This window comes from Porites lutea, chromosome 3 (genome assembly GCF_958299795.1).
Source record: "Porites lutea chromosome 3, jaPorLute2.1, whole genome shotgun sequence".
In the NCBI taxonomy this organism is placed as follows: domain Eukaryota; kingdom Metazoa; phylum Cnidaria; class Anthozoa; order Scleractinia; family Poritidae; genus Porites; species Porites lutea.
This window is the reverse complement of record NC_133203.1, coordinates 26118186-26144510: the sequence shown is the minus strand read 5'-3', so window position 1 is coordinate 26144510 and position 26325 is coordinate 26118186. Positions and strand designations below refer to the sequence as shown.

General features: G+C 36.4%; 1 protein-coding gene and 1 pseudogene across 1 annotated transcript; one reads left to right on the top strand and one right to left on the bottom strand.

Annotated features, from left to right (window-relative positions):
• The window catches only part of LOC140930813 (uncharacterized), a 117184-nt pseudogene that overhangs the window by 35980 nt on the left and 54879 nt on the right, over positions 1 to 26325 (bottom strand).
• Positions 16266 to 25269, top strand: LOC140929889 (uncharacterized). The gene is made up of 5 exons (XM_073379586.1): positions 16266 to 16324; positions 17248 to 17369; positions 21297 to 21416; positions 23091 to 23210; positions 24885 to 25269. The coding sequence occupies exons 2-5, from the start codon at positions 17255 to 17257 to the stop codon at positions 25067 to 25069; spliced, it is 540 nt and encodes a 179-aa protein (XP_073235687.1). The 5' UTR covers positions 16266 to 16324; positions 17248 to 17254; the 3' UTR covers positions 25070 to 25269.

Sequence of the window (26325 nt, the reverse complement as noted above, 5' to 3'; positions counted from 1 at the left end):
GGCGCGCTTATTTTTTTTCATGGTTTTTTAATGATAATGAAAAAGCCATGAATTAAAAGCTCTTTTTTCATGGTGTCGGAATTTATTGGTTTCTCATGGGGTTGTTAAATTCATGCCCCATAAAAAAAACCATGATTTTTCCGTGAACGGTCGAATATTAATGGGTCATGAAAAAATGAAATGGCTTTTGATGACATTTTCATTACCCATGAATTATACCCCTGGCTTACTTTTCATGGGAAAGACAGAGACATGGCCACCATGAAAATTTAGTCTTAAACTACTCTCGACTGTTAAATCAAATACATCACTGAAGATTTGTTAGCTGGTTAATTTGAAGCTATATACATGTAGCAACAACCCTAACCCTAAATAAAAGCTAACCGTTTTTCAAGTCAGTGCTTAACTAGCTTACTATTCTCAGGGTTTATTTAAAAAAAAAAATTCAGTCTGCAAAGTCTACAGTCTGCATTTTAACATGACTGCACTTTAGTATGGTGTACTACAGTGTAAATTTGGCCATTAATGACAAAAAAGGTGTCATTGCAATACAAAAAAACATCTGGAATACATGTACTGTATCTCCTCTCCAGGCTACAATCATGACATACCAAATTTCACCATTGAAAATGAACAACAAATTTCAAGGGTTCCATCCTATTTAGTTTGGACAAGTTTCAATGAAATAAAAAAAGCTCATTTTCAAGGCCAATACAGATGTTTATTTTAGCTAATAGCAAATGAACAGCTGTACAAGACAAATCATTTAAGTGAAAACTAAAGTTGTTGTGTTACAATAACAAAAAAATGTAAATCTTATCTTTGGTCACTGTTGTTGCCTCAGCCATCAGATTCATCTTGTAAGTACAGTGTAGCAACATCTAAACAAAATTAACAGCAGAATCATGTCAAGATTTCATGTAGAATATTTGATCCATCCTTAAATAATAAAACAATGGTTTTGACGATGCAAACCACACAAAAGGATATCATTATTTTTAAAATAATTGATTCATTAATGAAATATATGGATAAGCAGGCTTTGTTAGAAGTCAAGCCGGCTTTTTTGCTCTACTGCATCTAAAATTCCCCTATGTCTTTGGTTTGGTTAGCAAATTCAGCTGGTGGTAAGCTCTTTTTCAGCTGGTTGAACTAGCTGGCAGCCAGCTCTTAACGACATCCCTGTTAGCCTATGTACAGACCACCCCCTCCCCTTAGTAAAAATCAGAGAAGGGGCGTCTGTGATTCACTGTCGCTAATCGTGTATGGGAATAACTTTGCATAAATTAAAAATTGTTTCTGCTGACCAAAATTTCCATGGCTCATGTTTCATGCCATTCCAGTTCTCAAAATGTCGGTGCATGCGTGTTATTTCCATCGAGTAACTGAGAGAGTGAGACATTTTTAAAATAGGATTACTCTATACCGAGCAAGAAAAATGTTCTTACAAGCACATATTGAAGGAAAAGATCCATGTTCTTATACAAGCCTTCCCATCGGATACGGGAAGTCATTAGTTTGAAATAAAGTGTTGACAAGTCAGACATGACTCATGAGCTCATGATAGTGTGAAACGTGACCTTAGCATTATTGTTTTGTTTGAGTTTTGATGACAGGCCCTAAAGCCAATCAAAATCCCCCCATTTCATGATGTTCACATTGTAATGATCTACAAATAACAGCCAATCAAATCATTTTCCACATATTCCAGGAAAAATCACGTGGCCTCCAAACACGATTACTGAGGACAGGGGGCGCTTGTACACAGGCTACATCCCTCCTTACCCTAGCATGATTGTAAACAATCTGCTTTAACCCATTCGCTGGGCAGCACTAAAACACGGAATCCGGAATCCGGAAACGGAAACGGAATCACGGAAACAGAAACGGAAACGGAAACAGAAACGGAATACGGAATCAAATATCAATGATAGAAAATTAAAGAATTTCACATTACACAATTAGTACAATCCAAAGAGAATTTGTCTTAGTTTTCTTGGCAGCTCCCTTAAATACCGTAAAATTCCGAAAATAAGCCCCTCCATGTATAAGCCCCTCCAAAAATAAGCCCCCCAAAAAGGGCCTTTGAAAAATATAAGCCCCGGGGCTTATTTTCAGAAATTTACGGTATATTCTTGTTATTGTATCTTGATAAGGTTTGCCGTAGTGTGGGTTACTGCACTGCAAGGCCGATCAAAGTAATTTTACGAGTAATTTTTATTCACAAGTTCATGGGTTGAATAATACAGTGAAATATTACTTTTGTGGCTAATTGTCAAGAATAGTAGTAGTTAGCCTCAGACCACACCACGTGATTGTCCCCAAACTGAATACGCCAAACATGACCGACCGGTGACGTGACCACAGTTCCGGTGTTTTAGCAATAAGTTCAACTTTTTCGCCAAGCTGAATACTGATGGAATACTGGTGTACCGGTAATTGAGTTTACGTGGACGTCCGTATTTTTGTTGAAGAGGCTTATTAAACATGGCGCATTATTTTGATGTAATCGGTTGCGGAATCAAGCTAATGCATGCACAATTCTCTCTTCTCTTTGGACTCCACAATGCCATGGTTCTCTTGAGTAAGTTGTCTTGATAAATAAAACTGAACACTGTTGAAGACAACCCAGAAAAGACACTAAGAAAAACTTGACGGCGACGCCTTTCAGTTATATAAACGACGCCTCTGACGATTCAAACGAAGTCTGTCTCCATATAACTTACCTTTTTCTTAAGGCACTAGTTTTTGTCAGTAACGTTTTTCTCCTCGCTTTGCTGTCCCATGAGAATTTTTATTCATTGCCGATAGTGGTATCAAGCGTCTTTTCACCGGAATCGACTCCTCTAGTGATACAGCAGTCTCCTCTCCTCTACTCAGCTAATTTATTCATTTGTGTCTTTTTTTTTATCTGTTTATTTATTTTATTGTCATTGCTAATATATTTTTTTTCAAATCGATCGCTTGGAACCTTCTTTCACAGATTCCGTATCCGTTTCCGTTTCCGTTTCCGTGATTCCGTTTCCGTTTCCGGATTCCGGATTCCGTGTTTTAGTGCTGCCGCATTCGCTCCTAGAGATTTTGCCGAAAAACGCGTTTTGAAGCTAGTCGAGTGGTTTTCTGGTCACTGTCGTGCTATAAAGAGCTAAAACTTACCACAAACTGGTTTACAGGTCGAACACTTCGCGGTCTTCCGATCCAGATGCAAAATATCAGCTTGCGAAGTTGGGGCATGCGCAGAAAGCAAAATTTCGACAGTTTTTGGGTTTAAAAGTGACACAGCAGTCTTGACTTTTACTTTTCGCTTTCTCTCCTCCCTTCTTTTTTTGCTTTTCTTGCCTCATTTTTTTTTTCTCTTGCTGGGCATTTAGTAGGCTTGATTTTGGTGGGAAGAGTTTTTAGGAAAGCTTTTAGGATCTTAGGATTAGGCGAAAGGAAAGGTAGGTGGGTAATGGGACAAGATTTTCATGGAGATTTTCAGGTCAATGTCACGTGGTTTTTTGCTTGTTTCTCCGGTGTCCTTGACTGAATTGTGCTCATTCTGGTATGGTTTGAAAGATCTCTTCACTCTGCACAAGTTAGTGAAGAAAGTTGTCCTTGACCGTTAAAACTGATGACGTCACAATGGGTAGAAAGGACCTGGATCCGCACGGGCGGTTACGGGCGGTTCAGGGGCGAATGGGTTAATACATACATGTAATTTACTGTTGTCAGGTTTGTTGGAATGAATTTTGAACAGTGCCATCAGAGCCAACCATATATAGCACACTGTAGTTCAACTTTTCTATCCTAGCTAAGCCAGCTAAAGTAGTGTAGACAAAGATCAACTTCTTCCCCTATTAAAAAAAGAATCCCCTACTTTGAAGGAAAATAATATGCTCTAGTGCTTAATGATCAGGACAATGGAGTAATGGATCAGTCAACTCCAGCTGCGCCCAGCGGCCCTACGGGCTACTGCAGGGCATTTGCCCGCCTTGTCAGTCCCGGGGCTGGGGCATTTGCAAATTTTGTGCTGCTTGGGAGCCGGGCATTTGCCAACCCCGCGGCCATTCCCGAGGTTTTGACACACATGTTGTTTCCTATCAGAATATAACTACACAAAGGATTTTACTGGGAAAGAAAACAGATTGGCTCAAAGGCCATGTAAAGGCATGTTCTTGATTTTATGCATGCATTTCTTCATTGCTTATCAAGCCAGAATTACATAGCGAAATCTGGAGCTATCAAAGTGAATCAATGTTTTTGGTCATTGAATCAAATTTCTGTTGATATTATTTGAAAAGCATCCTTTCATATTTATAAAACTATTCATAAGATAAATTATAACTCTGGGCGCAGATGGAATTCAGGGTTCATACAAAAAATTGCAACCATTTTTCAAGGACTTTTCAAGGACCACATTAGATTTTCAAGGACAAGCTACTATGCATATTCCCAGTATATTCTAATAAGACTTTAAGGCTTTAACTGTTTGCTTCACCAAATTCTCTACATTTTTCAGTTCACTTGTCTTAAACTGATAGTTAATTATTGCATAAAACATGGAGCACTTTATGTAAATGACCTTTACATTCACTGATATTCTGTCTTGGACAACCAAAAAGCATCAAAAAATTCTTTCCAGGCTACTACATTCAAAGTTGAAGAAAATTCAAGCTCTTTTCAAGGACTTGCACAGAAATTTAAGGACTTTTCAAGGAAAATGGAATTCAAGGACTTTTCAAGGACTTCCCCTAAAATTCAAGGACTTTTCAAGACTGTGCGAACCCTGGAATTGACTGATGCATAACAATTTCAAGGTTTAAATAGAATAGTGAGACTTTTTGTGTCAAGTAAGACTTTCATTTTGGTCACATGCACATCCGGTGTCTAAACAATTTACTTCTTTCATTTCTGTTCTGATCAAGGTCATGACCCTTGTATGGCTTTCCCCGAGTGAATCCGTTCGTCGAAGAAACTGATTTGTCGCTTGAAAAAAAGGATCGTCATGCCCATCAAACATCATTTCGGTAAAAATAAACTTAACAACGACCATGCACAGCTTCTGTCACATTGTGTTCCGCAAAGCTTAGATTTCTTACATCATGATCAACTTGAACTGTAATCGCGGCTCTGTCTGACTGTGCCCCAGCACACAACGACGAAACTATTATTATTTCGCTTTAGTAGCAAGTAATCTACAACAAACAAGCACTACTTAAGAATGATTAAAAACAAAACTCACCTAAAATCGTTTCCCGAATCCAGCCGATGATCTGATATCAGCGGTGTGAAGTTTTCGTTACATATGTTACACAAAAAAGCGATCGATTATGGTTCCTCACAGTCACGCAACAAGTGACGTTTCTTAAACTTTTGCGCTAAAGGTTAAAACATGTTTTGAATCCGAAGATTCTTCCTAAAATTACAATCAGAGCGTTCAAAACCCAACACTATACTAGGCCGTTAGTTTCAATTAAAGGACATAGACTGTTTTGTACAGCGATAACCACAATATGCATTTTCTTGATTATTATTTTTATTATTATATATCAACAAGCAACAAGTTTATGTAGTCACAATTTATACAAAAGCATTGGCTCATATATACAACTGTCCATGTGTTGACCTTTTCCCTTTTCTTTTGCAAAAGTTAGGATGAATAATTTTTTATTACTAATCATTAGTCTAACAGACCTTCATGTCCTCTAATTCAGTCAGTATTCATACAGTGTTGTACAGCTGTACTCGTGATTAAACAAATCGGACTCCTGCCACACAGTTGTCTGATTTTGTTAAACACTTGTACATGTATGATTGCAGACTAAATTGGACTCCACTCAGTCTTACTGAAATAGTGAACCTACGTCTTATTTGCAGAACCTCTAATTTAGAGCAAATTTTCAGTTGCTAATTGTGATATTAATCATTCTGTGACAGGTTCAGTTTTCAAACAGAAGGGAGATTTACTACCAAGGTTCAAGCAGTGCTATGGGAGGCAACAAATGCAGCTAAGAATTTACACATTTTAGCCTGTAAACTGGAGTTACTTCAATCTTCAACACTGCATTGTATATATATATATACCTTTTTTTTTCATAAATGTCTTGCTAGCCTCCTAAGTGTATGTTTACAACAAGTACATGACTGTATTTCTACATGTTAAAATGGATTGAAAATTCATTCAGGGTACTACCATAAACTATTAATAATGTTCAAAATGTACAATACTCACTGTTGTTGCTAAATTTTGGTTACCTTTTTTCAATAAAATAGCATTGTTGGCCTTTGAAGATGCCTCTTTATTGAAACATTATTTGTAACCGTACTTCTTGTACTTTAGAAATGTAGCATGCACTTTTCAACCCAGGCCAGCTCTTGCCTCTTGACTTGATAGCTTTAACATTATCATGAAAGCCAGGAAAAATCTTGTTTACATTTTGTGCTGTGTGTAATACATAAAACGGCCTGTGAACTCTGTATTTTTAATCAAGTAAGTTACACTTAAATCATCCAAATCATTTTCAACAAGAATTGATTACGTTACATAATTTGCATAGTGTTAAAGATTTATCAGAATAATTTAGTTTTTATACTAGTGATTCAGTTTAACAAATAGAAAGTAGATGATCTGACCCCGTGATTGTATCTCGATTCAAGACTATTTTATGGGATATTCCTTTTTTGATACATGACCACACTCTGCCTCATTGAGGGTACTTCAGTAGAACATTTGAAAAAGCATTCTCCACAGGAAGTAAAGGTTGGTTTATTCCAAGTTGTCATATTTAACTCCTTTGTTTTCTCTTTAGCAGATGAAAACATTTTATAATCGAACCATGCAGTAGATAGTGTATACCTCTACATGCATGGAAAGAATTTCGCTGGTATTTTTTTTATATACAGTGTATTCAGATGTGTTTATAATAAGTATACACATCTGAATGGTATTGTACATTACGTGTTTAATTCATATTGAGTAGCACATACATGTACAGTACAGTCAACTTTCTTTTAACAGGTACTTGGAGCCTGTTCATACACGTCTGTCTTTTTCTCTAACTATTGATACAATAGACAAAAACTTAGATGTTGTGCTAGCTGGTCTATGAGTGGATCTGTCTTGTTGAAAGTTGACTGTTAATAGTGCAGCCCAATTAAAGTACTAGTTTCGTTAGGGTATAGCTAATTCTAGTAAAACTCAAAACGTACTATTTCATTTATTGAATACATGTACATTTTGTAAATATTAGGGAATGCAGTGTTCTTGCTGCAAAGTTGTTAAATATTTATTCAAGACATTAATTCACCATGGCACTGCTTTCCTCATCAGCATTTTCATGGGAAATTAATGAGCCATGAAATCATTCATACATTTTTCATGACTCACAAATCAAATTCAGTATTTATTTCATGGCCCATTAAACGTTTTTTCATGGCTCCATCATTGAACTTTCTTGGTATGTTTCCATAATGTGGTGTCTCATTGGAAATTTATGACCCATGAAAGTAGTCCAGTTTAATTCATGGGCCATGAAACACCTTTAACTTTTTTTCCACGAAAATTTCACGGCCACAGATGAGGTCATGAAAAATTATTTTGCAAGATTCATTGGCCATGAAATGATGTTCATGGTATTTTCAAGTGATTTTCATGGGATTTTCACAAATCTTAGTTTTATAGTGTATCCTCATTCATAGCTCAGTGTGCATTGTCGGTTAAGATGTTATATGGTTGCAGTGACTGTCACTTGTTTTTTAGTTTCCCTTGCAACTTCAATACCAAGGTACAAATACAAGTGAGAAAAACAAAAGGCATGATATTTTGTCAATTATTGATTTATTTCCTCTGTTGGTACGCCTCTCACTGCTAAAATATTTTAGTTTAGGAAATACATGTGTATCCAGCTTATCACACTGAATGTTTGGTTTTCAAGCTAAATCAACCTCTTGCACATGAAAGAGTTTTATGCAGGTTAGCCATTCAACAAAACCCAACTCACAAAAAAAGTTGAGTACATACATACAATTTTCGAAGTCAATCAAACATTGAGTTCGGTTATCAAGCAAAGTGGAACTCACGTGAGGAAAATTCGAATGGAACAACATTGAACGTTTAAATTCCAAACTCTTGATGACATGTGTGTTAATTATTGATCCAGTGTGAAAGTAGTCAAGGTGATGAAAGGTCTTGCTTCTTTTAATATTTCCATTTCAGAGTTAATTCTAAAATATATATTTTCTGTGAAAATGTCAGTACATTTCTTTACCAAGGAAAAGGTCTTTAAATCTGCAAGTTCAAATCATCTCGATTTTACTCTTTGCTCCTTAATTGGCCTGAATAGTAAGCATTTTCCTTCTCAATCTAGCGCTTGTCAGATTTCCCTGGCTTTTTTGCTTTCCCAAGGGTGACTCAGTTTTTACATTTGATTTTTTTTTTCAATATAATTTGGTTTGTTTTGATTTTGTTCAGGCATCAAGCTCAAAAAAGCTGTGTTTGATATTGTTTGATAGCTTGTATTCAGAAACGTTTGATGGGAAGTTTGTTTTACGTAATACATTGTACACCGGGGGGAGGGGGGTGGTTATAAACTGTACATGACTGCAATTCCCTGCTGCCCACCAGGGTGATTGCTTTACAAGTTGTGAGAACATCATTTCTTGGTCTTGCAATGAAGAAATACATGCATATGCTAAAATCGAGAACATACCTTTACAACCCTCTTCAATTTATTCCTGGAAGGGGGGGGGGGGGGGGTTGGGTGCAGCTGGAATTGACTGATGCATTACAGACAGCCTCTGTTTGCATTAAACCCTTGGTCCATAGTCTTATTGTGCAGGGAACATAACATCCTGACTATATTACTATGAAACACAACTGTATACATGTACATGTGTGATTTATATATTATTCATTTAGTATGTATAGTTTTCTTACTGCAAAAAGGTTTTTCCTTCCCCTGATTGCTTGGGGAATAGCCTCTGTCAAATTTTACTTAAAAGCACTTTGTTTTGTTTTTCATACAACAGTCAGATCACCTTGGTATGCAATTTTGGTGCAGAAGGTTCTCTCAAAGCAAGCAAGATCATGGAACTTAATTGGCCTCACAAAACAGAGCTTGGCCAATATCCAGCGATCGAGCACTAAGTAATGACTTGAGAATAGAAGTGACCGGCTTAAAACACCAGTATCCTCGTGACATACACAGCGTGCAAAGAAAGCAGTGTCCAATAGCCCAGGGCTAGTGGATTTTGCTATCGGGCTAGTGAATTCTGTTCTTAACTTGCCCGACAGGCAGGTGATGTTTTTTGAGAAATTTCAATAATAGAAGAACTGTGAAATAAATTCTGCTCATCAAAAAGTTTTTGGGGCTAGTTGAAATGACGTCTGGGCTAGTAAAATAAAAACGCTAGCTTCAGCTTGCCCGGATGGCAAGCTGTGAAAATGATTTTCTTTGCACCCTGCATACATGTAGCCCCTTAAAACAATTTGAAAACCTGTCAAGGTCTTAAAATAATAATTATTACCTTCATCAATGTGTGATAATGAAATAGAGTTTATGTTCAAGTTTATAAGATTCATTTAAAAGTATCTGTTGATTTTGTGAGAGGTTGTAAAAAAAGGTATACATGAAACACATAAACAATTTTAGCAGACTTGAATTATGTAAAACTGAAGCCATACTTTTTTGTTGGTGTATTTTTGCATTTGAATCTTTGCACTGGTCATAGAGAATTGTAAGTAGTTTAGAACACCATGTCAGAACCTGACACAATATAATAATTTTATTGTTATCCTGAATGGTTTAAGGCTAGGATTCATTTGAAATAAGAAAGTGGAAAATGATCAAACAGGAACTGATGTTTTGACAATGACCATGAAATTGATGATCACCTTGTTGATAAAACGTCAGTCGCTGTCAACAACAGTCCTACAGTTACTCAGGACATTCACCAGACACATCATATTCCACTTTGCTGAAATATTATAGGCTACAAAACTATCACTAGCCATAAGCTGCACTTGAATTCAAGATTACATTAGTGTCTGTTAAATTTGTTAGTATGTTGAAAAAAGGATAGGTTTTCAATTTGTGAAGTATACAATTAATTTACCTCAAAAAACAGTACTTGTATTATGTCAAAGTTTAGCCATTCATTTTTTGTTGATGTAATTTGTGCATTTGAATCTTTGCACTTATTTTATACCCTCTAAGCACGCTACAGTTATGTTCACTTTGCAACTTCTGCGTATGAGATAGGACCATAAATAAGCATTGTTTGATACGAGTCTATGTGCAGGAAATGGAATAAAATTTTAAATGCAACAGATGGATTTCAGTTTTATGGTGGTATATATTTGTCTGACTTATAATATAATGAATAAGTCTTCATTGCATGTAAGTTAACCAGGAAAAATACTCAAAGGTTAATTTCATGTAAGAATAAAGAAAAATTCCCATTGGAAAACCTGGTTTCAGCAAATATGAAACTTTTTGGACGTATTTACGCAGTAACGGAAACAGATGGAAACACAGAAAAACAAGTCAGGTTGCCGGACCGTATCTTTCACGTTTCCGCCAGTAGAACGAACAAAATAACAGGTTTCCGGTACGGAATATCGCGTTTCCGAAACATAAACACACGTTAACGATTGCGGAAATATGTGATTCCTGAAACGGAAATCTGTCGGAAACGTGTAAAAAAGTGTTCCGGTTCCGTTGAAAACGCAGCGACGGAAACATGAGAAACCGTAATGTATCCGCTAACGGAAACACGCGTTTGCCGCTGTGTTTCCGCAACGGAGTCACGTGTTTCCACCATGTTTAAGTTTACGGATACTTGATTTTTCGTCCTGTGGCAAGTACAGGTTCTTGTTAGAATTCAAACAAATGTCACAGTGAGTAGTGTTATCTGAAGTACTAACTACACACAAGGAATGAGGGAAGGATTTGTTTGACCATTTCCAATTTTTCTCAATCCTTAGCGACTTTCGCTCTTAAAGACCGGGTTACTGGTGTGTCTGGGTGTGGAATGTTAAACTTGGTGCTTTAGAGATATAAGACGTGGTGCAAGTTCACGAAACCAGTGAAGGAAGTTGTTGAAAGCTTGTCTGACATAATAGTTTGTTTAAGGTTCTCCTTGAATAGTTCGGAACACATGATTGCACATTATGTTTATTTTTATTTGATCAGTGTTGTCTATTTTAAAGCTTTCATTTGCTCGTTTTTGTATGAAGGAACTTATTGGATAGTTTCGATATAAAGCCTTGAATGTCTTTTTAGTATTCAAAACTGTTTTTTAGTGACATCTGTGCATTCATTATTAGGCATGAAACTACAGTCTGTATGTTTACGAATAAATTATAGTTTCTACAGTTCCTACAATGCGTTTCAAGAGACAACGAGAATCTGTCGTGAATATAACACCTTCCAGATTGCTTTCAAGAGCTCATTTAGAAGAAATCGCTTTCATGGGTTGACATCATGCGCTAGAAGGGTGAAAAGTACCCCAGTTTGCCTTTCCTTACATTGGGCTCGGTTTTCGTGAAGTGCCTGCATGCCCGAAGGGCATTCTTCTCTTTTAAAGGTAGAATTTGTTCACTGCCAGGCTGAAAAGCTAGGATCAAAACAAATCTCTTCCATGGGTTGACATTATGCGCTTGAAAGGTGAAAAGTGTTTTATTGTGGTTCTCTTCGAATTTGACTAGGTTTTAGTAATAAAAGTACGTGCATTCCTAAACGGCATTCTTTGTCTGTACTGTAAGAGCATAACTTTAAATTCTTGTTCGCACTTTATTAGAGCTGTGCACAAAACAATTTTAAAAAAAATTAAACTCTTTTTAAAGAGTTTTTTTAATATTGCGTGTTGTTTTGCGATTCCACCTCATCGACTTTTACTAATGATTGCTCAAATCGGAAAGCTGTCTACTTGTAGGTTAAAACATAATTGAAATTATAATTAGAGAAGATCAAAAGATTGACTGAACTATGAACCTAAGCCCAGATAAGATCTCTTTAAGGGAGTTGTTTGGCAGAAACTTATCTACTTTTGTGCAAAACATAATTGAAATTATAGTTACCAAGGATGAAAAGATTCACTGAACCATACAATCAAAGCAGCTAAAGCCCAATTAAGATCACTTTTGGGGAGTTGTTTGGAAACTTTAATTTGAACGTGTTTCCTTTGCAGTGAAGAAATCGCACCTTTCAAGGAGAAGAATACCTCTTTCGACTCTCTTTTCCTTTTATCCCTCCCCCCCCCCCCTCCCCTCCCCTCCGTCTTCTCATTTTTGTTGTCGTCTGCAACAAAATCTGGTTAAAGAACCTCTCTATTCAATCGTATCGCTACCGTGAAGTTTACGGGAAGGTGTACGTTGATTAGCAACCGCCTGTCTGGGAAGCTGCACTGCTTAAACTTCGCTTTTTCCAGCAAAAACAAAACCCTTGGCCTTGTCTGTCTCGGTTGCGAAGCGTTCTAGTCGTCCGTTTCGTTGTCGATGCTTAATTTCCCTATTAACATCGTGTGAAAACGTTATGAATTTTTCAAACAAAGTATTAGATTTTCCCTGCCAAGTTATATTTGGGGCAGTAATTTGCATAAATTAACCACTAACCACACGATGCTTGTTTTTTTTTTTAAACCACATATCGTTAATCTGCTCGATAAAACGTACAGGAATACAATCTATCGAAACCATCCAGCGTCCTTCCTTAACATCCCCCCAGTGACATTATTTAAAAGAAAGATAGCGGGAAACAAAAGTTGCGAAAAATTACTATTTTGTCTCAGGTATACAGTTTCATTCGAGTGCCCGCGAATTTTTAACCATCAAATGGTTCAGAAAGGGTGAAATATTTGCATCCCGTTTTAATTTTGATCGAAATCGGAGTGCTAGTAAGACAAGACAAAAATGTGTTCAAAAATATCTATTTATTAGCTTTGTCAAAAAAGGTTCCTCCCCCTTGTAAATGACAATAAACAGGGGCCGTCAGGGGGACCCTTGAGAAAAAGTTTTTGAATTTTTATTGAGAGGAAGGATGATATTTTGTTATCATGCAAACAGATTTTTAGCTGTTTGTCTGCTTTCTGAAATATTTACCAACCAAATTTTTAATTTTCAAGGAGAAAATTGTTCTCCCAAATGCAATTTTTGGACCAAACTTCCCCCCCTGATGCCCGTGCAGTTTCTTGTTTAGAATTAAAACAAATGCCACAGTGAGTAGTGTTTTCTGAAGTACTAACTGCACTCAAGATATGAGGGAAGGTTTTGTTTGACCATTTCCAATTTTCCTCAATCCTTATTAGCGACTTTCGTTCTTAAATACCGGGTTCTTGGTGTGTCTGGGTGTCGAATGTTAAACTTGGTGCTTTAGGGATATAAGACATGGTGCAAGTTCAAGAAACCAGTGAAAGAAGTTGTTGAAAGCTTGTCTTACATAATAATTTGTTTCAGGTTCTCCTTGAATAGTTCGGAACACATGATTGCACATTATGTTTATTTTTATTTGATCAGTGTTGATTATTTTAAAGCTTTCATTTGTTTGTTTTTGAGTGAAGGAACTTATTGGCTAGTTTCGATATAAAGCCTTGAATTTCTTTTTGGTGTTAAAAACTGTTTTTTAGTGACATCTGTGCATTCATTAGGCATGAAACTACAGTCTGTATGTTTACGAATAAATTAGTTTCTACAGTTCCTACAATGCATTTTAAAAGAGATGAGGAGAAGCTGTCGTGAATATAACACCTTCCAGATTGCTTTCAAGAGCACGTTTAGAAGAAATCTCTTTTATGGGTTGACATCATGCGCTAGAAGGGTGAAAAGTGTTTTATTGTGGCTCTCTTCGAATTTGATTCGGTTTTAGTAATAAAAGTACGTGTATTCCTGAACGGCATTCTTTGTCTGCACTGTAAGAGCGTAACTTTAAATTCTTGTTCGCATATTATTAGAGCTGTACACAACACAATTTTAAAAAAATTAAACTCATCTTAAAGAGTTTTTTTAAATTGCGAATTGTTTTGCGATTCGACCTCATCGACTTTTAATAATGATTGCTAAAATCGAAAAGCTATCTACTCGTGTGTTAACACATAATTGAAATTGTAATTAGAGCAGATCAAAAGATTTACTGAACTATGAACCTAAGCCCAGATAAGATCTCTTTAAGGGAGTTGTTTGGCGGAAACGTATCTACTTTTGTGCAAAACATAATTGAAATTATAGTTACCGAGGATGAGAAGATTCACTGAACCATACAATCAAAGCAACTAAAGCCCAATTAAGATCACTTTTGGGGAGTTGTTTGGAAACTTTAAGTTTGTTTAAGGTTCTCCTTGAATAGTTCGGAACACAAGATTGCACATTATGTTTATTTTGATTTGATCAGTGTTGATTATTTAAAGCTTTCATTTGCTTGTTTTTGTATGAAGGAACTTATCGGCTAGTTTCGATATAAAGCCTTGAATGTCTTTTTAGTATTCAAAACTGTTTTTTAGTGACATCTGTGCATTCATTAGGCGTGAAACTACAGTCTGTATGTTTACGAATAAATTAGTTTCTACAGTTCCTGCAATGCGTTTCAAAAGAGAAGACGAGAATCTGTCGTGAATATAAACCTCCCTGATTGCTTTTAGGAGGACGTTTAGAAGAAATCGCTTTCATGGGTTGACATCATGCGCTAGAAAGGTGAAAAGTGCTCTAATTTGTCTTTCCTTACATTGGGCTCGATTTTCGTGAATTGCCTGCATGCCCGAAGGGCATTCTTCTCTTTTAAAGGTGGAATTTGTTCACTGCCAGGCTGAAAAGTTCAGATCAAAACAAATCTCTTCCATAGGTTGACATCATGCGCTGGAAGGGTGAAAAGTGTTTTATTGTGGCTCTCTTCGAATTTGATCCGGTTTTAGTAATAAAAGTAGGTGCATTCCTGAACGGCATTTTTTGTCTGGACTGTAAGAGCTTAAATTAAAAAAAAATTAAACTCTTTTTAAAGAGTTTTATTATATTGCGAATTGTTTTGCGAATTCCACCTCATCGTCTTTTTAACAATGATTGCTCAAATCGCACAGCTATCTACCAGGGTGTTAAAACATAATTGAAATTGTAATTAGAGAAGATCAAAAGATTTACCTAACTATAAACCACAGCCCAGAAAAGTTCTCTTTAAGAGAGTTGTTCGGCGGAAACGTATCTACTTGTGTTCAAAACATAATTGAAATTAGAGTTACCGAGGATGAAGAGATTCACTGAACTATAAAACCAAAGCAACTAAAGGCGAGTTAAGATCACTTTTGGGGAGTTGTTTGGAAACTTTCTTTTGAACGTTTTACCCTGACAGTGAATAAATTGCACTTTTTAAGGTGAAGAATATCCCTTCAGACTCTCTTTTCCATTTATTCCCCCCTCCGTCTTCTTTTTCTTGTTCTCGTCTGCAACAAAATCTGGTTAAAGAAGCTCACTATTTAAATGTTTTGCCCCGTAAAGTTTATGGAGACGTGTACGTCGATTATAGTAACCACCCCGGCCCTCTTTTTATTATTTCCACCCAACAAGACGCCAATGTTTACTTCAATGAAATCTACGGGGAGACCTGCAATAATCGATATTAGTTTCTACAGTCCAATGCGTTTATTCAAACGGATGATGACAATCAGTGGTGAAAATTACACCTTTGTGGTTGGTTTCAAGATCACATTTACAGGAAATCGCATCGTGCATTGACTTCCTAGGTTAAAAGGGTGACAAGTGCTCTATTTTGCTTCTTCTAAAATTGGGATTTATTTTCGTGACGTAAGTGCATGCCGGATAGGCTTTTCTTAGCCAAAGGAGATTTTATTTGGGCTTTGGTTTTACAGTTCAGTTGATTATGCTATCAATCATCTATATAATTTTATACAGTCTAATGCTTTTTATAAATAGATGATGACAATCTGTCGCGAATATTACACCTTTCTGGTTGTTTTCAAGATTGCATTTAGAAGAAATCTCTTGCTTGGGTTGACATAATTCGCCAGAAGGGTAAAAAATGCTTAGTTTTAGCTCTTTTTGAATTGGACTCGGCTTTCGTGAAGTACGTGCATACCTAGAGGGCATTATTCCTCTTCATTCTTCCCATAGTAATACAGTTGTACAAAAAGTAATTCCAGAAAACTCTTCAAAACAGACCCCGCGTAGGCTTTTGGTTTTACAGGTCAGTACATCTTTTCATCTCATGTTAATATAATTTTAGTTTTGTATATATCAGTGGATAATTATACGTTTTGATGCCAGTGTACTCTGCAGGTTGGACGTGAAGTATCACTAACTAGGATTCGGATATCTCCGTCAACTGAACGATTTCAGTCTTTGGTAAGTTGCTAACGAACATATTATTTCACAACTGTAGGACTTTTTCACAAACGAACTTATCGAGCTGCTTGTACAACAGAGCCAATTAATCCAGTTTTTTAAGTTGTTTTACGTGAATTTTTCCGGAGACTAACAGGGACTTCTCTTTTAGAGGACACTACCCACAGTTACCGCAGCTTGTACCATGCTATTGAAAATGTTGAAAGTCTCCTTATGAGCAACAAAAAGCACATCGTCTAGTTTCGTTACCGCTCAAGAAAGTTTCCTGAACTTTCCTTTATTCCCAAACATCACTCATGCTTCATGCTCGATTTAGAGCCAACGCCTTGGACTTAAGCTGCGTCTAGAATGTTCTACCTCAAAATTTTGTTGTTCTTTGCCAATGATAGCAGTAATATATGAGAAATGTTTTGCATTACAATATATGAAAACTGTGGTCAAGGTCTGTATTTCTACCAAAGTTCTACATTTTTTGACCTTAAGGCTTTTTTTCACTACTTGCAGGAGACAACGTCTTATTTTACTAACGTTAGACCACAGTCATAATAAATTCAAGTTCCTGATGTGCTCGAGTGATTTGGTGCCTTACGCCCATAACATATTCCTTTCTGCTATCACAGGATACTAATAACTTTTTTTTTAAAGCTAATGAAATTAAGCTTAGAGTTAGCATCCCAAAGAAAGAGATACGTGATACAACTCACTATGACTGTGAAGATGACTACCGCACAGGTTGTCGAAACGTCAGTCACTGTCAACAACAACAGTCCTATTCAGGACTACGTTCACCCGGACGATCAAATTCAACCTACTTCTGAAAGAAAGAGTGTTAAAAATCATCCGGGCAAAAATTATTTAGCATTTATTGTTTTCTTCTTCCAAGTAAGAAGGTAAACCTAAATGTATATTACATCCAACCGCAGATCCACAATGAAAGCGTCTATGACAGCAGCCATTCTTTTCTTCGTCCTGGGCGTCTCCCTTGGACGTAGCCGCTTTTCTAGTTCCGAAGTTTATGGTGATGCTGACGATGTTACAATTCCCGGTAAGTTCACTGACTGCGAAGTTACTTACCATTCATTACTCCAGGCCTTTAATTGTGTGTGTGTGTGTTTGTGTACATAGCGAGCCTTTAATTTGCGCCCAACTCAAGGAAATTAATTGCATCATCTACATATTTTTGAAGCCAGGATATTTTGCAAAATTATAAAAGAAATTGTTATATTCCTAGACTTTCACTCAACTAAACAGGGACAGCCATTGTCTGGTTCTTGGTCACATGGCCTTGACTAAAATCAAATGTATCCCGATCGTGATACATTACAGCACGTGACCAAAGCATGGTTTGAAACGGCGTGACAGAAGGCGGGAAAAACAGTGCCAGTTTTCTTTTTCGTGAATGAACAAACAAAACAAACATGAAGCCTCAAGCTAAAAAGCAACGATTTTCAAAGTTATCCCACAAGGGAAACAGCAGCTAGTGGAGGAAGAAGATGCCGATAATATAAGGAAAGTACTTTGTAAATCATTCATTCAGTGGTTTTGAGAATCAAATTTGTGTTCTTATACATAAGTACCGAGTCGACTGTTTTGATTCGTTTCGCTTAAGCGTATTCTTTTGTTGCTGTTGAAGTACGTTGAAGTTAAATGCTAGGAATATAACAAAACAATTAGTGTCAGGTCCCTCGGGAAACCAGTTACTTTTGTTTTTTCCTCGAGTCCTGTTTCCCTCGGGATCTGACAACATTAAGTGTATAATGTCGATATATTTCCGTTTAATGTAGACCATGTCAAGTGAACCAACCCTTCACTGAAAACTTTACCAGTTCGTTTTCGGACATGTCATTTATTTTCATCGTTCCCAAAAATCTTCTTCATATACCATCAGAAATTTTGGGGAGAAAGCTTACTGGAACAGGATATCATGTCACTGCAGAAACAGAAAAGCCACCATAAGGAAATTCTAGAGTAAGCAGAAAACCTCTGGCGCCGATCTGTTGAAAAAGGCTCGTTTTAGAGCCAACCTCTAGGACCTAAGATGCATCTAGAAAATTCTATCTCAAAGCTGTCTTGTTCTGTGGCAATGATATCAATAACATATGTTAAATTTTCTGCATATTAATGGTGAAAAGTAGTGAACAGAGTCCATACGTCAAAGCTGTTGCAATTCTACAAAAGCATTAGTAATCCCGGTGTTGTGGTCTGGCCTTTCTGGTCTGGGTGAGTTGGGTGGGGCCCTTTCCCTCTCGGCACCTTTGCCCAGTAGAATAGAGAAAACGAAAACGGGTATGGATATTTGTATTTATGGTCAAAAAATGGGGGGTGTCCTTCCTTGTAAAGTTTGAAACAGGGTATGGATTTTTATAATATTGATCAGAAAACGTGCACGTTTCATTCTGTGGCCTGAAAATAGGGTAGGGATTGTTACAATTTTATTCAAAAATGGTAATGTTTAGTTGTATGGCCTGAAACAGCGGATGCATTTGTACAATTTTCATCAGAAAATTTCGTTCTATGGTCTCAAATAGTGTATAGGTTTTGAACAAATTTAATCAGAAAATATGCAAGTTTCGTTTTGTGGTTGATCTGAAATAGGGAAGGAATTTTTAAAATTTGGATGAGAAAATGGGTACCTTTCCTTCTATGTTATGGATATTCACAAATTTTATCTGAAAATGGGTATGTTTCGTTCTATATTGGAAACAGGGTATGGATATTCCCAATTTTGTAAAAATTTTCTTAAAATGGGTATGTTTCCTTCCATGGTTCTAAACCGGGTATAGACTTTTACAATTTTAATCAGAAACTAGGTATGTTTCGTTCTATCTTTTGAAACAGATCATGGATTTCTACAATTTTGATCAGAGCTTGGCTATGTTTCATTCTATGGTTTAATTAGAGAAGTGATATTTCTAATTTTGACCAAAAGCTGGGTATGCTTGGCTCTATGGTGCGGATTAGAATATGCATTTCTAAATTTTTGATCAGAAAATGAATATTATTCGTTCTATGGTCTGAAATATGCTATAGATTTTTACTGTTACTTGAACTCTGGTTCAAAAATTGGATTTTAAAAAACATCATTTGGTGAGAAATTAGGCGCCAGAATTACTCCTTCTGATCTCAGATGGTCCCGCTTACCCCTACCTATAGCTAAAATTTCGATGAGTTCGTCCCCCCGAAAAGCTGTTCAATGACTGCTGTTTTTAGGACAGTGATATTAGGAAGTGTCACAAACACTTCTCTCTCACCCAAAATCGATTTCAAAACTGCATCACTTCCAACAAAAAAAAAAACTGTTTTCTTGCTGAATGTAGCTTCTCCAAGCTCCATCAATGAACAGCTCTAATAAAAATAATAATAATAATAATAATAATAATAAAATAATAATAATAAAGAAGATGGGTTAGTGCCGAAAATTTTTTTTTCCACTTTTAAACAGCATTAATGACAGCTAATGTTATGTATACATCATTTTAAACACATGCAAAATCAGTAAAGTAAAAAACTTTTCTTATTAAAATAGTAAACTAGCTTATTGCTTATAACAATGATATATTGTTTTAAAATTTCATGGTAATATATCTAGTATATTTCAGTATTTACTAATCTACATTTTCTATAATTTACAAAAAAAATTATTTCTAATAATAATAATAATAATGGTCTTTATTAAAATATTAGAAACAAACGTTAAAACTTACAGAGTAAAAAGATTAAGGAAAACTGTCCATGATTAAGACACTCAAAAGCAAAAAAAATTTACACTCGTGTAAAAATCAAATAAGCATCTATTTACAAAGCATTTTTTAAACGTTTCGGTTTGGACACGTTGGATCAGTTAGGGGTGTGCTGTACTGTGAAGAGCTCCGCTCTTACGAGGAGGAAGGAGCTCATGAAGCGGGTGCTTGGGAGTGCCAAATTAACAACACTGTTATATAACTTCCTGCCCCTTTGCTTAATAATCTTCTGAACCAGTGTAACTATTTAATATATCCTATAAATGCGGCTGAGGTATTTAGTTTGCTAGGCTACTCCGGATATTCACTTGTTTGATGCAAAAATGATTATCTTTAATTCTGTGGTCAGAAACAGAGTATGCATTTTTATATTTTGATCAGAAAATGAGTATGTTTCGTTCTATGTGCTGAAACAGGGTTAGGATTTTCTTACTTTTGAAGAGACAATGCGCAAGTTTCCCTTTGTGTGGCCTTAAAATAGGGTAGGGATTGTTACAATTTTGATCAGAAAATGGGTATATGATTTAATTGTACTATGGCCTGAAGTACGGTATTTATGTGTACAGTTTTGATTAGAAAATGGGTATGTTTGGCTCTATGGTCTGAAACAGGTTATGCATTTTGTACAATTTTCATCACAAACGCTTCGTGCTCCGGTCTTAAAAAGCGTATAGATTTTAAAAATTTCGATCAGAAACTGGGTATGTTTCGTTCTATGGTCTAAATTAGGTTATACATTTTTACAATTTCGATCAGAAAATGGATGTGTTTCGTTCTATGGTCTGAAACGTGGTATAGATTTTTACGTTACTAGAACTGCGTTCCAAAAGAAAGAGAATTTGGTGAGAAATTAGTTGCCGAATTTACTTCTTCTGGTATGAAATAGTCCCTCACACGTTACCTAAAATTTCTTTGAGTACAATCCCCGGAAACTTCTTCGATGTTGCTGTTTTGAGGACTGTAATAAAGAAGTCTCACAAATGCGTCTCTCTTGCTCAAAATCTATTTAAAACTGTAACAATTTCAACAAACAAAAGCGGTTTTCTCGTTGAATGTAGCTTTTTGAAGCTCCATCAATTAAAAGCTCTACTATGGATAGCTTCTTCTATGGATAGCTCGTGTTTAGACAGTTTTGACCTTCAGATATCTCTTTCTGAGTACGTCACGCTCTTCTGGGAAAGAAAAGATTTAACGCTAGCTTATGTCTGTGTTTATGAATGCTAATTTTACAGAGAAACGTTTTTTGTGGTGGTGGCATCCTCCTGCTCCTCCAAGCACACACAACACTTGGAATGGCGGCAATAATAATGGTGGTAGCGTCAGCAATCAACAAGGTGATGTTGCAAGTCCAGGTAAGTTCACTAATTCCAAAGCTACTTAACACTGATAAGACGACCAGGATGTTTCGCTCTATAGTGTAAACCAGGCTATGGATATTAACAACTTTGATCAAAATATGGGTATATCCTTTTAATCGTCTGAAACAGGGTGTGGATATTTACAATTTTGATCCAAAACTGGGTATGATTCGTTCTACGGTGCAAAAAAGATATAGATATTCAAGATTTTGATGAGAAAATGTGTAAGTTTCCTTCTTTTAAACTAAATAGGGTATGGATTTTTATACCTTTGATTAAAACACTGATCTGTCTGAACACGGGTCTTTCGTTCTATGGTCAGAAACAGAGTATGGTTTATTATAGTTTTCACTGACTCCACATCTATCTAACAGTGGTCAGAAAATCAGCATGTCTCGCTCTATGGTGTAACACAGGGTGTGGATATTAACAAATTGGATCAAAATATGGGTATATCCTTTTAATTGTCTGAAACAGGGTATGGATATTTACAATTCTGATCCAAAAATGGGTACACTTCCGGTTCTATGGTCTGAAAAAAGGATGAATGTTCAACATTTTGATCAGAAAATGGGTATCTTTCGTTCTGTTGTGTCCAAAAGCGTATTGATATATTAAAATTTTTCATCAGAAAATGTGAGTTTCCTTCATACACATGAAATAGGTATGGATTTTTATAATTCTGATCAGAACACGGGTTTGCCTCGTTCTACGGTGTGAAAGATTCAACGGATATTCATAGTTTTGATCCAAATATGGTTTTCTTTAGTTCTATGGTCAGAAAAAGAGTATGGATTTTTATACTTTTGATTAGAAAATGAGTATGTTTCGTTCTATGTGCTGAAACAGGCTTAGGGTTTTCTTACTTTTGAAGAGACAATGTGCAAGTTTCCCTTTGTGTGGTCTTAAAATAGGGTAGGGATTGTTACAATTTTGATCAGAAATTGGGTATGTTTTGTACTATGGCCTGAAGTAGGGTTTTTATGTGTACAGTTGGGCATGTTTGGCTCTATGGTCTGAAACAGGTTATGCATTTTGTACAATTTTCATCACAAAATGCTTCGCTTCGTGCTGTGGTCTTAAAAATCGTATAGATTTTAAAAATTTTGATCAGAAACTGGGTATGTTTCGTTCTATGGCCTGAATTAGGTTATGCATTTTTACAATTTCGATCAGAAAATGGATGTGTTTCGTTCTATGGTCTGAAACGTGGTATAGATTTTTACGTTACTAGAACTGCGTTCCAAAAGAAAGAGAATTTGGTGAGAAATTAGTTGCCGAATTTACTTCTTCTGGTATGAAATAGTCCCTCACACGTTACCTAAAATTTCTTTGAGTACAATCCCCGGAAACTTCTTCGATGTTGCTGTTTTGAGGACTGTAATAAAGAAGTCTCACAAATGCGTATCTCTTGCCCAAAATCAATTTAAAAACTGTACCAATTTCAACAAACAAAACCTGTTTTCTCGTTGAATGTAGCTTTTTGAAGCTCCATCAATTAAAAGCTCTACTATGGATAGCTCTACTATGGATAGCTTCTTCTATGGATAGCTCGTGTTTAGACAGTTTTGACCTTCAGATATCTCTTTCTGAGTACGTCACGCTCTTCTGGGAAAGAAAAGATTTAACGCTAGCTTATGTCTGTGTTTATGAATGCTAATTTTACAGAGAAACGTTTTTTGTGGTGGTGGCATCCTCCTGCTCCTCCAAGCACACACAACACTTGGAACGGCGGCAATAATAATGGTGGTAGCGTCAGCAATCAACAAGGTGATGTTGCAAGTCCAGGTAAGTTCACTAATTCCAAAGCTACTTAACACTGATAAGACGACCAGGATGTTTCGCTCTATAGTGTAAACCAGGCTATGGATATTAACAACTTTGATCAAAATATGGGTATATCCTTTTAATCGTCTGAAACAGGGTGTGGATATTTACAATTTTGATCCAAAACTGGGTATGATTCGTTCTACGGTGCAAAAAAGATATAGATATTCAAGATTTTGATGAGAAAATGTGTAAGTTTCCTTCTTTTAAACTAAATAGGGTATGGATTTTTATACCTTTGATTAAAACACTGATCTGTCTGAACACGGGTCTTTCGTTCTATGGTCAGAAACAGAGTATGGTTTATTATAGTTTTCACTGACTCCACATCTATCTAACAGTGGTCAGAAAATCAGCATGTCTCGCTCTATGGTGTAACACAGGGTGTGGATATTAACAAATTGGATCAAAATATGGGTATATCCTTTTAATTGTCTGAAACAGGGTATGGATATTTACAATTCTGATCCAAAAATGGGTACACTTCCGGTTCTATGGTCTGAAAAAAGGATGAATGTTCAACATTTTGATCAGAAAATGGGTATCTTTCGTTCTGTTGTGTCCAAAAGCGTATTGATATATTAAAATTTTTCATCAGAAAATGTGAGTTTCCTTCATACACATGAAATAGGTATGGATTTTTATAATTCTGATCAGAACACGGGTTTGCCTCGTTCTACGGTGTGAAAGATTCAACGGATATTCATAGTTTTGATCCAAATATGGTTTTCTTTAGTTCTATGGTCAGAAAAAGAGTATGGATTTTTATACTTTTGATTAGAAAATGAGTATGTTTCGTTCTATGTGCTGAAACAGGCTTAGGGTTTTCTTACTTTTGAAGAGACAATGTGCAAGTTTCCCTTTGTGTGGTCTTAAAATAGGGTAGGGATTGTTACAATTTTGATCAGAAAATGGGTATGTTTTGTACTATGGCCTGAAGTAGGGTTTTTATGTGTACAGTTGGGCATGTTTGGCTCTATGGTCTGAAACAGGTTATGCATTTTGTACAATTTTCATCACAAAATGCTTCGCTTCGTGCTGTGGTCTTAAAAATCGTATAGATTTTAAAAATTTTGATCAGAAACTGGGTATGTTTCGTTCTATGGCCTGAATTAGGTTATGCATTTTTACAATTTCGATCAGAAAATGGATGTGTTTCGTTCTATGGTCTGAAACGTGGTATAGATTTTTACGTTACTAGAACTGCGTTCCAAAAGAAAGAGAATTTGGTGAGAAATTAGTTGCCGAATTTACTTCTTCTGGTATGAAATAGTCCCTCACACGTTACCTAAAATTTCTTTGAGTACAATCCCCGGAAACTTCTTCGATGTTGCTGTTTTGAGGACTGTAATAAAGAAGTCTCACAAATGCGTATCTCTTGCCCAAAATCAATTTAAAAACTGTACCAATTTCAACAAACAAAACCTGTTTTCTCGTTGAATGTAGCTTTTTGAAGCTCCATCAATTAAAAGCTCTACTATGGATAGCTCTACTATGGATAGCTTCTTCTATGGATAGCTCGTGTTTAGACAGTTTTGACCTTCAGATATCTCTTTCTGAGTACGTCACGCTCTTCTGGGAAAGAAAAGATTTAACGCTAACTTATGTCTGTGTTTATGAATGCTAATTTTACAGAGAAACGTTTTTTGTGGTGGTGGCATCCTCCTGCTCCTCCAAGCACACACAACACTTGGAATGGCGGCAATAATAATGGTGGTAACGTCAGCAACAAACAGAATACCGGTGGCAACGGTGGAAGCAACTCTTGGACTGGCGGGAACGGAAATACTGGATCTGTATCTAACAACCAACAAGGCTAAAGGGGCTTTGTTTAAATGGGATGTATCGATAATGACAGTCGTCAGTAGCAGTGCGTGTAAGACTATAAACTAGGAAGCCCTCATCCCTATGCCGTTTTTTCCCCGTTAACTATAAGCTGTTAAATCAAGTTTGTGTTAAATCTGTCAATTTTTGATAGGACCCATATAAACAGTTGAGATGTCCAGTAATAGGAAGCGAATTAAATAAAACGGCGGTTTTAGTTACCTTTCTTTTGTGCTTGCCTGGTATTCTCGGAGTACCCATATCTACGCTTAAGATTACCGGTTCGTGAAATTGCAAGCAAATGATTACAATGTGATAACTACCAGTGTAAACGTAAAATGGTAGCATTTTGTGGCCATCACTTTGAAACAAGTTAAGCCACACTCGCAGTGATCGTGTGGCCATAATTATCTGAAATCGTAGCGTTCAAAATGCTAAGATGTCTACGCTTACACTACCATCTAGTGAAAGGCCAAAGGGGTGGGATCTAGCCTCAGACAGCGCGCAAAAGGAATCACAGGCAGTAAAAAATTTGGTGATTATCAATTAGTAATTTGTCGCGCGCAAACCGAGCCATGTTGAAATATTAAGAGCAGTACTCTGAGAAAGTGAAACAAAGTTGGAAATGACAAATTTTGTTTGGAGGGAGGTTCTCTGGGGGGATGAACGAAACTGCCACATATGGGTCACCCAATGTATTGTTTCCACGGTAACAGCAATTATTGATGACGCCAGCCTCACTCAGGCCCATGATTTGTGCTAAAATTGTACTCTTACTCTAAAAACGTACTTACAAATTATGTTACGCGGGTAATCTTTTAGAGGACGGGTAGCTTGCATACTAAACTGAACGCAGGGTTGTCGGAACAGCAACAAGAAGATTTATTCCAAAAATAAACGTAGTTTCCACGAAGTAGAACTCCACAACAGCATGTAACTCGATAAACTTACACGGACTCCGCCAACTTGAATTAACACTGCTTCCGTCACACTTGACAAAACACGACTAACGCCAAACTCTCTACGCTTGTCAAAACTAGTTAAAACTTAACTCGGACTCGCCTACTTATATACTTTTACAATAAGATTCTAGAACTTTCCAAATAGTCTAATTATAGAAAGATTACGAAATATGCTGCTTTAGAAACGCTTACACAAGATCCTAAAATAAACAAACTACGAGCTCTCGCGAAGCTTCTAGAATGTCACGTTTAAAAGTCACGCAATACAATTTTTCGTAACATAACCCCCT

What these genes read in the sequence shown, in the direction of transcription:
- LOC140929889 (XM_073379586.1), top strand. Translation starts at nt 17,255, where the DNA reads ATGAAAGCGTCTATGACAGCAGCCATTCTTTTCTTCGTCCTGGGCGTC. An exon ending in TGACGATGTTACAATTCCCG is followed by an intron (nt 17,370 to 21,296) that starts GTAAGTTCACTG and finishes CTAATTTTACAG; the next exon opens with AGAAACGTTTTTTGTGGTGG. An exon ending in AGGTGATGTTGCAAGTCCAG is followed by an intron (nt 21,417 to 23,090) that starts GTAAGTTCACTA and finishes CTAATTTTACAG; the next exon opens with AGAAACGTTTTTTGTGGTGG.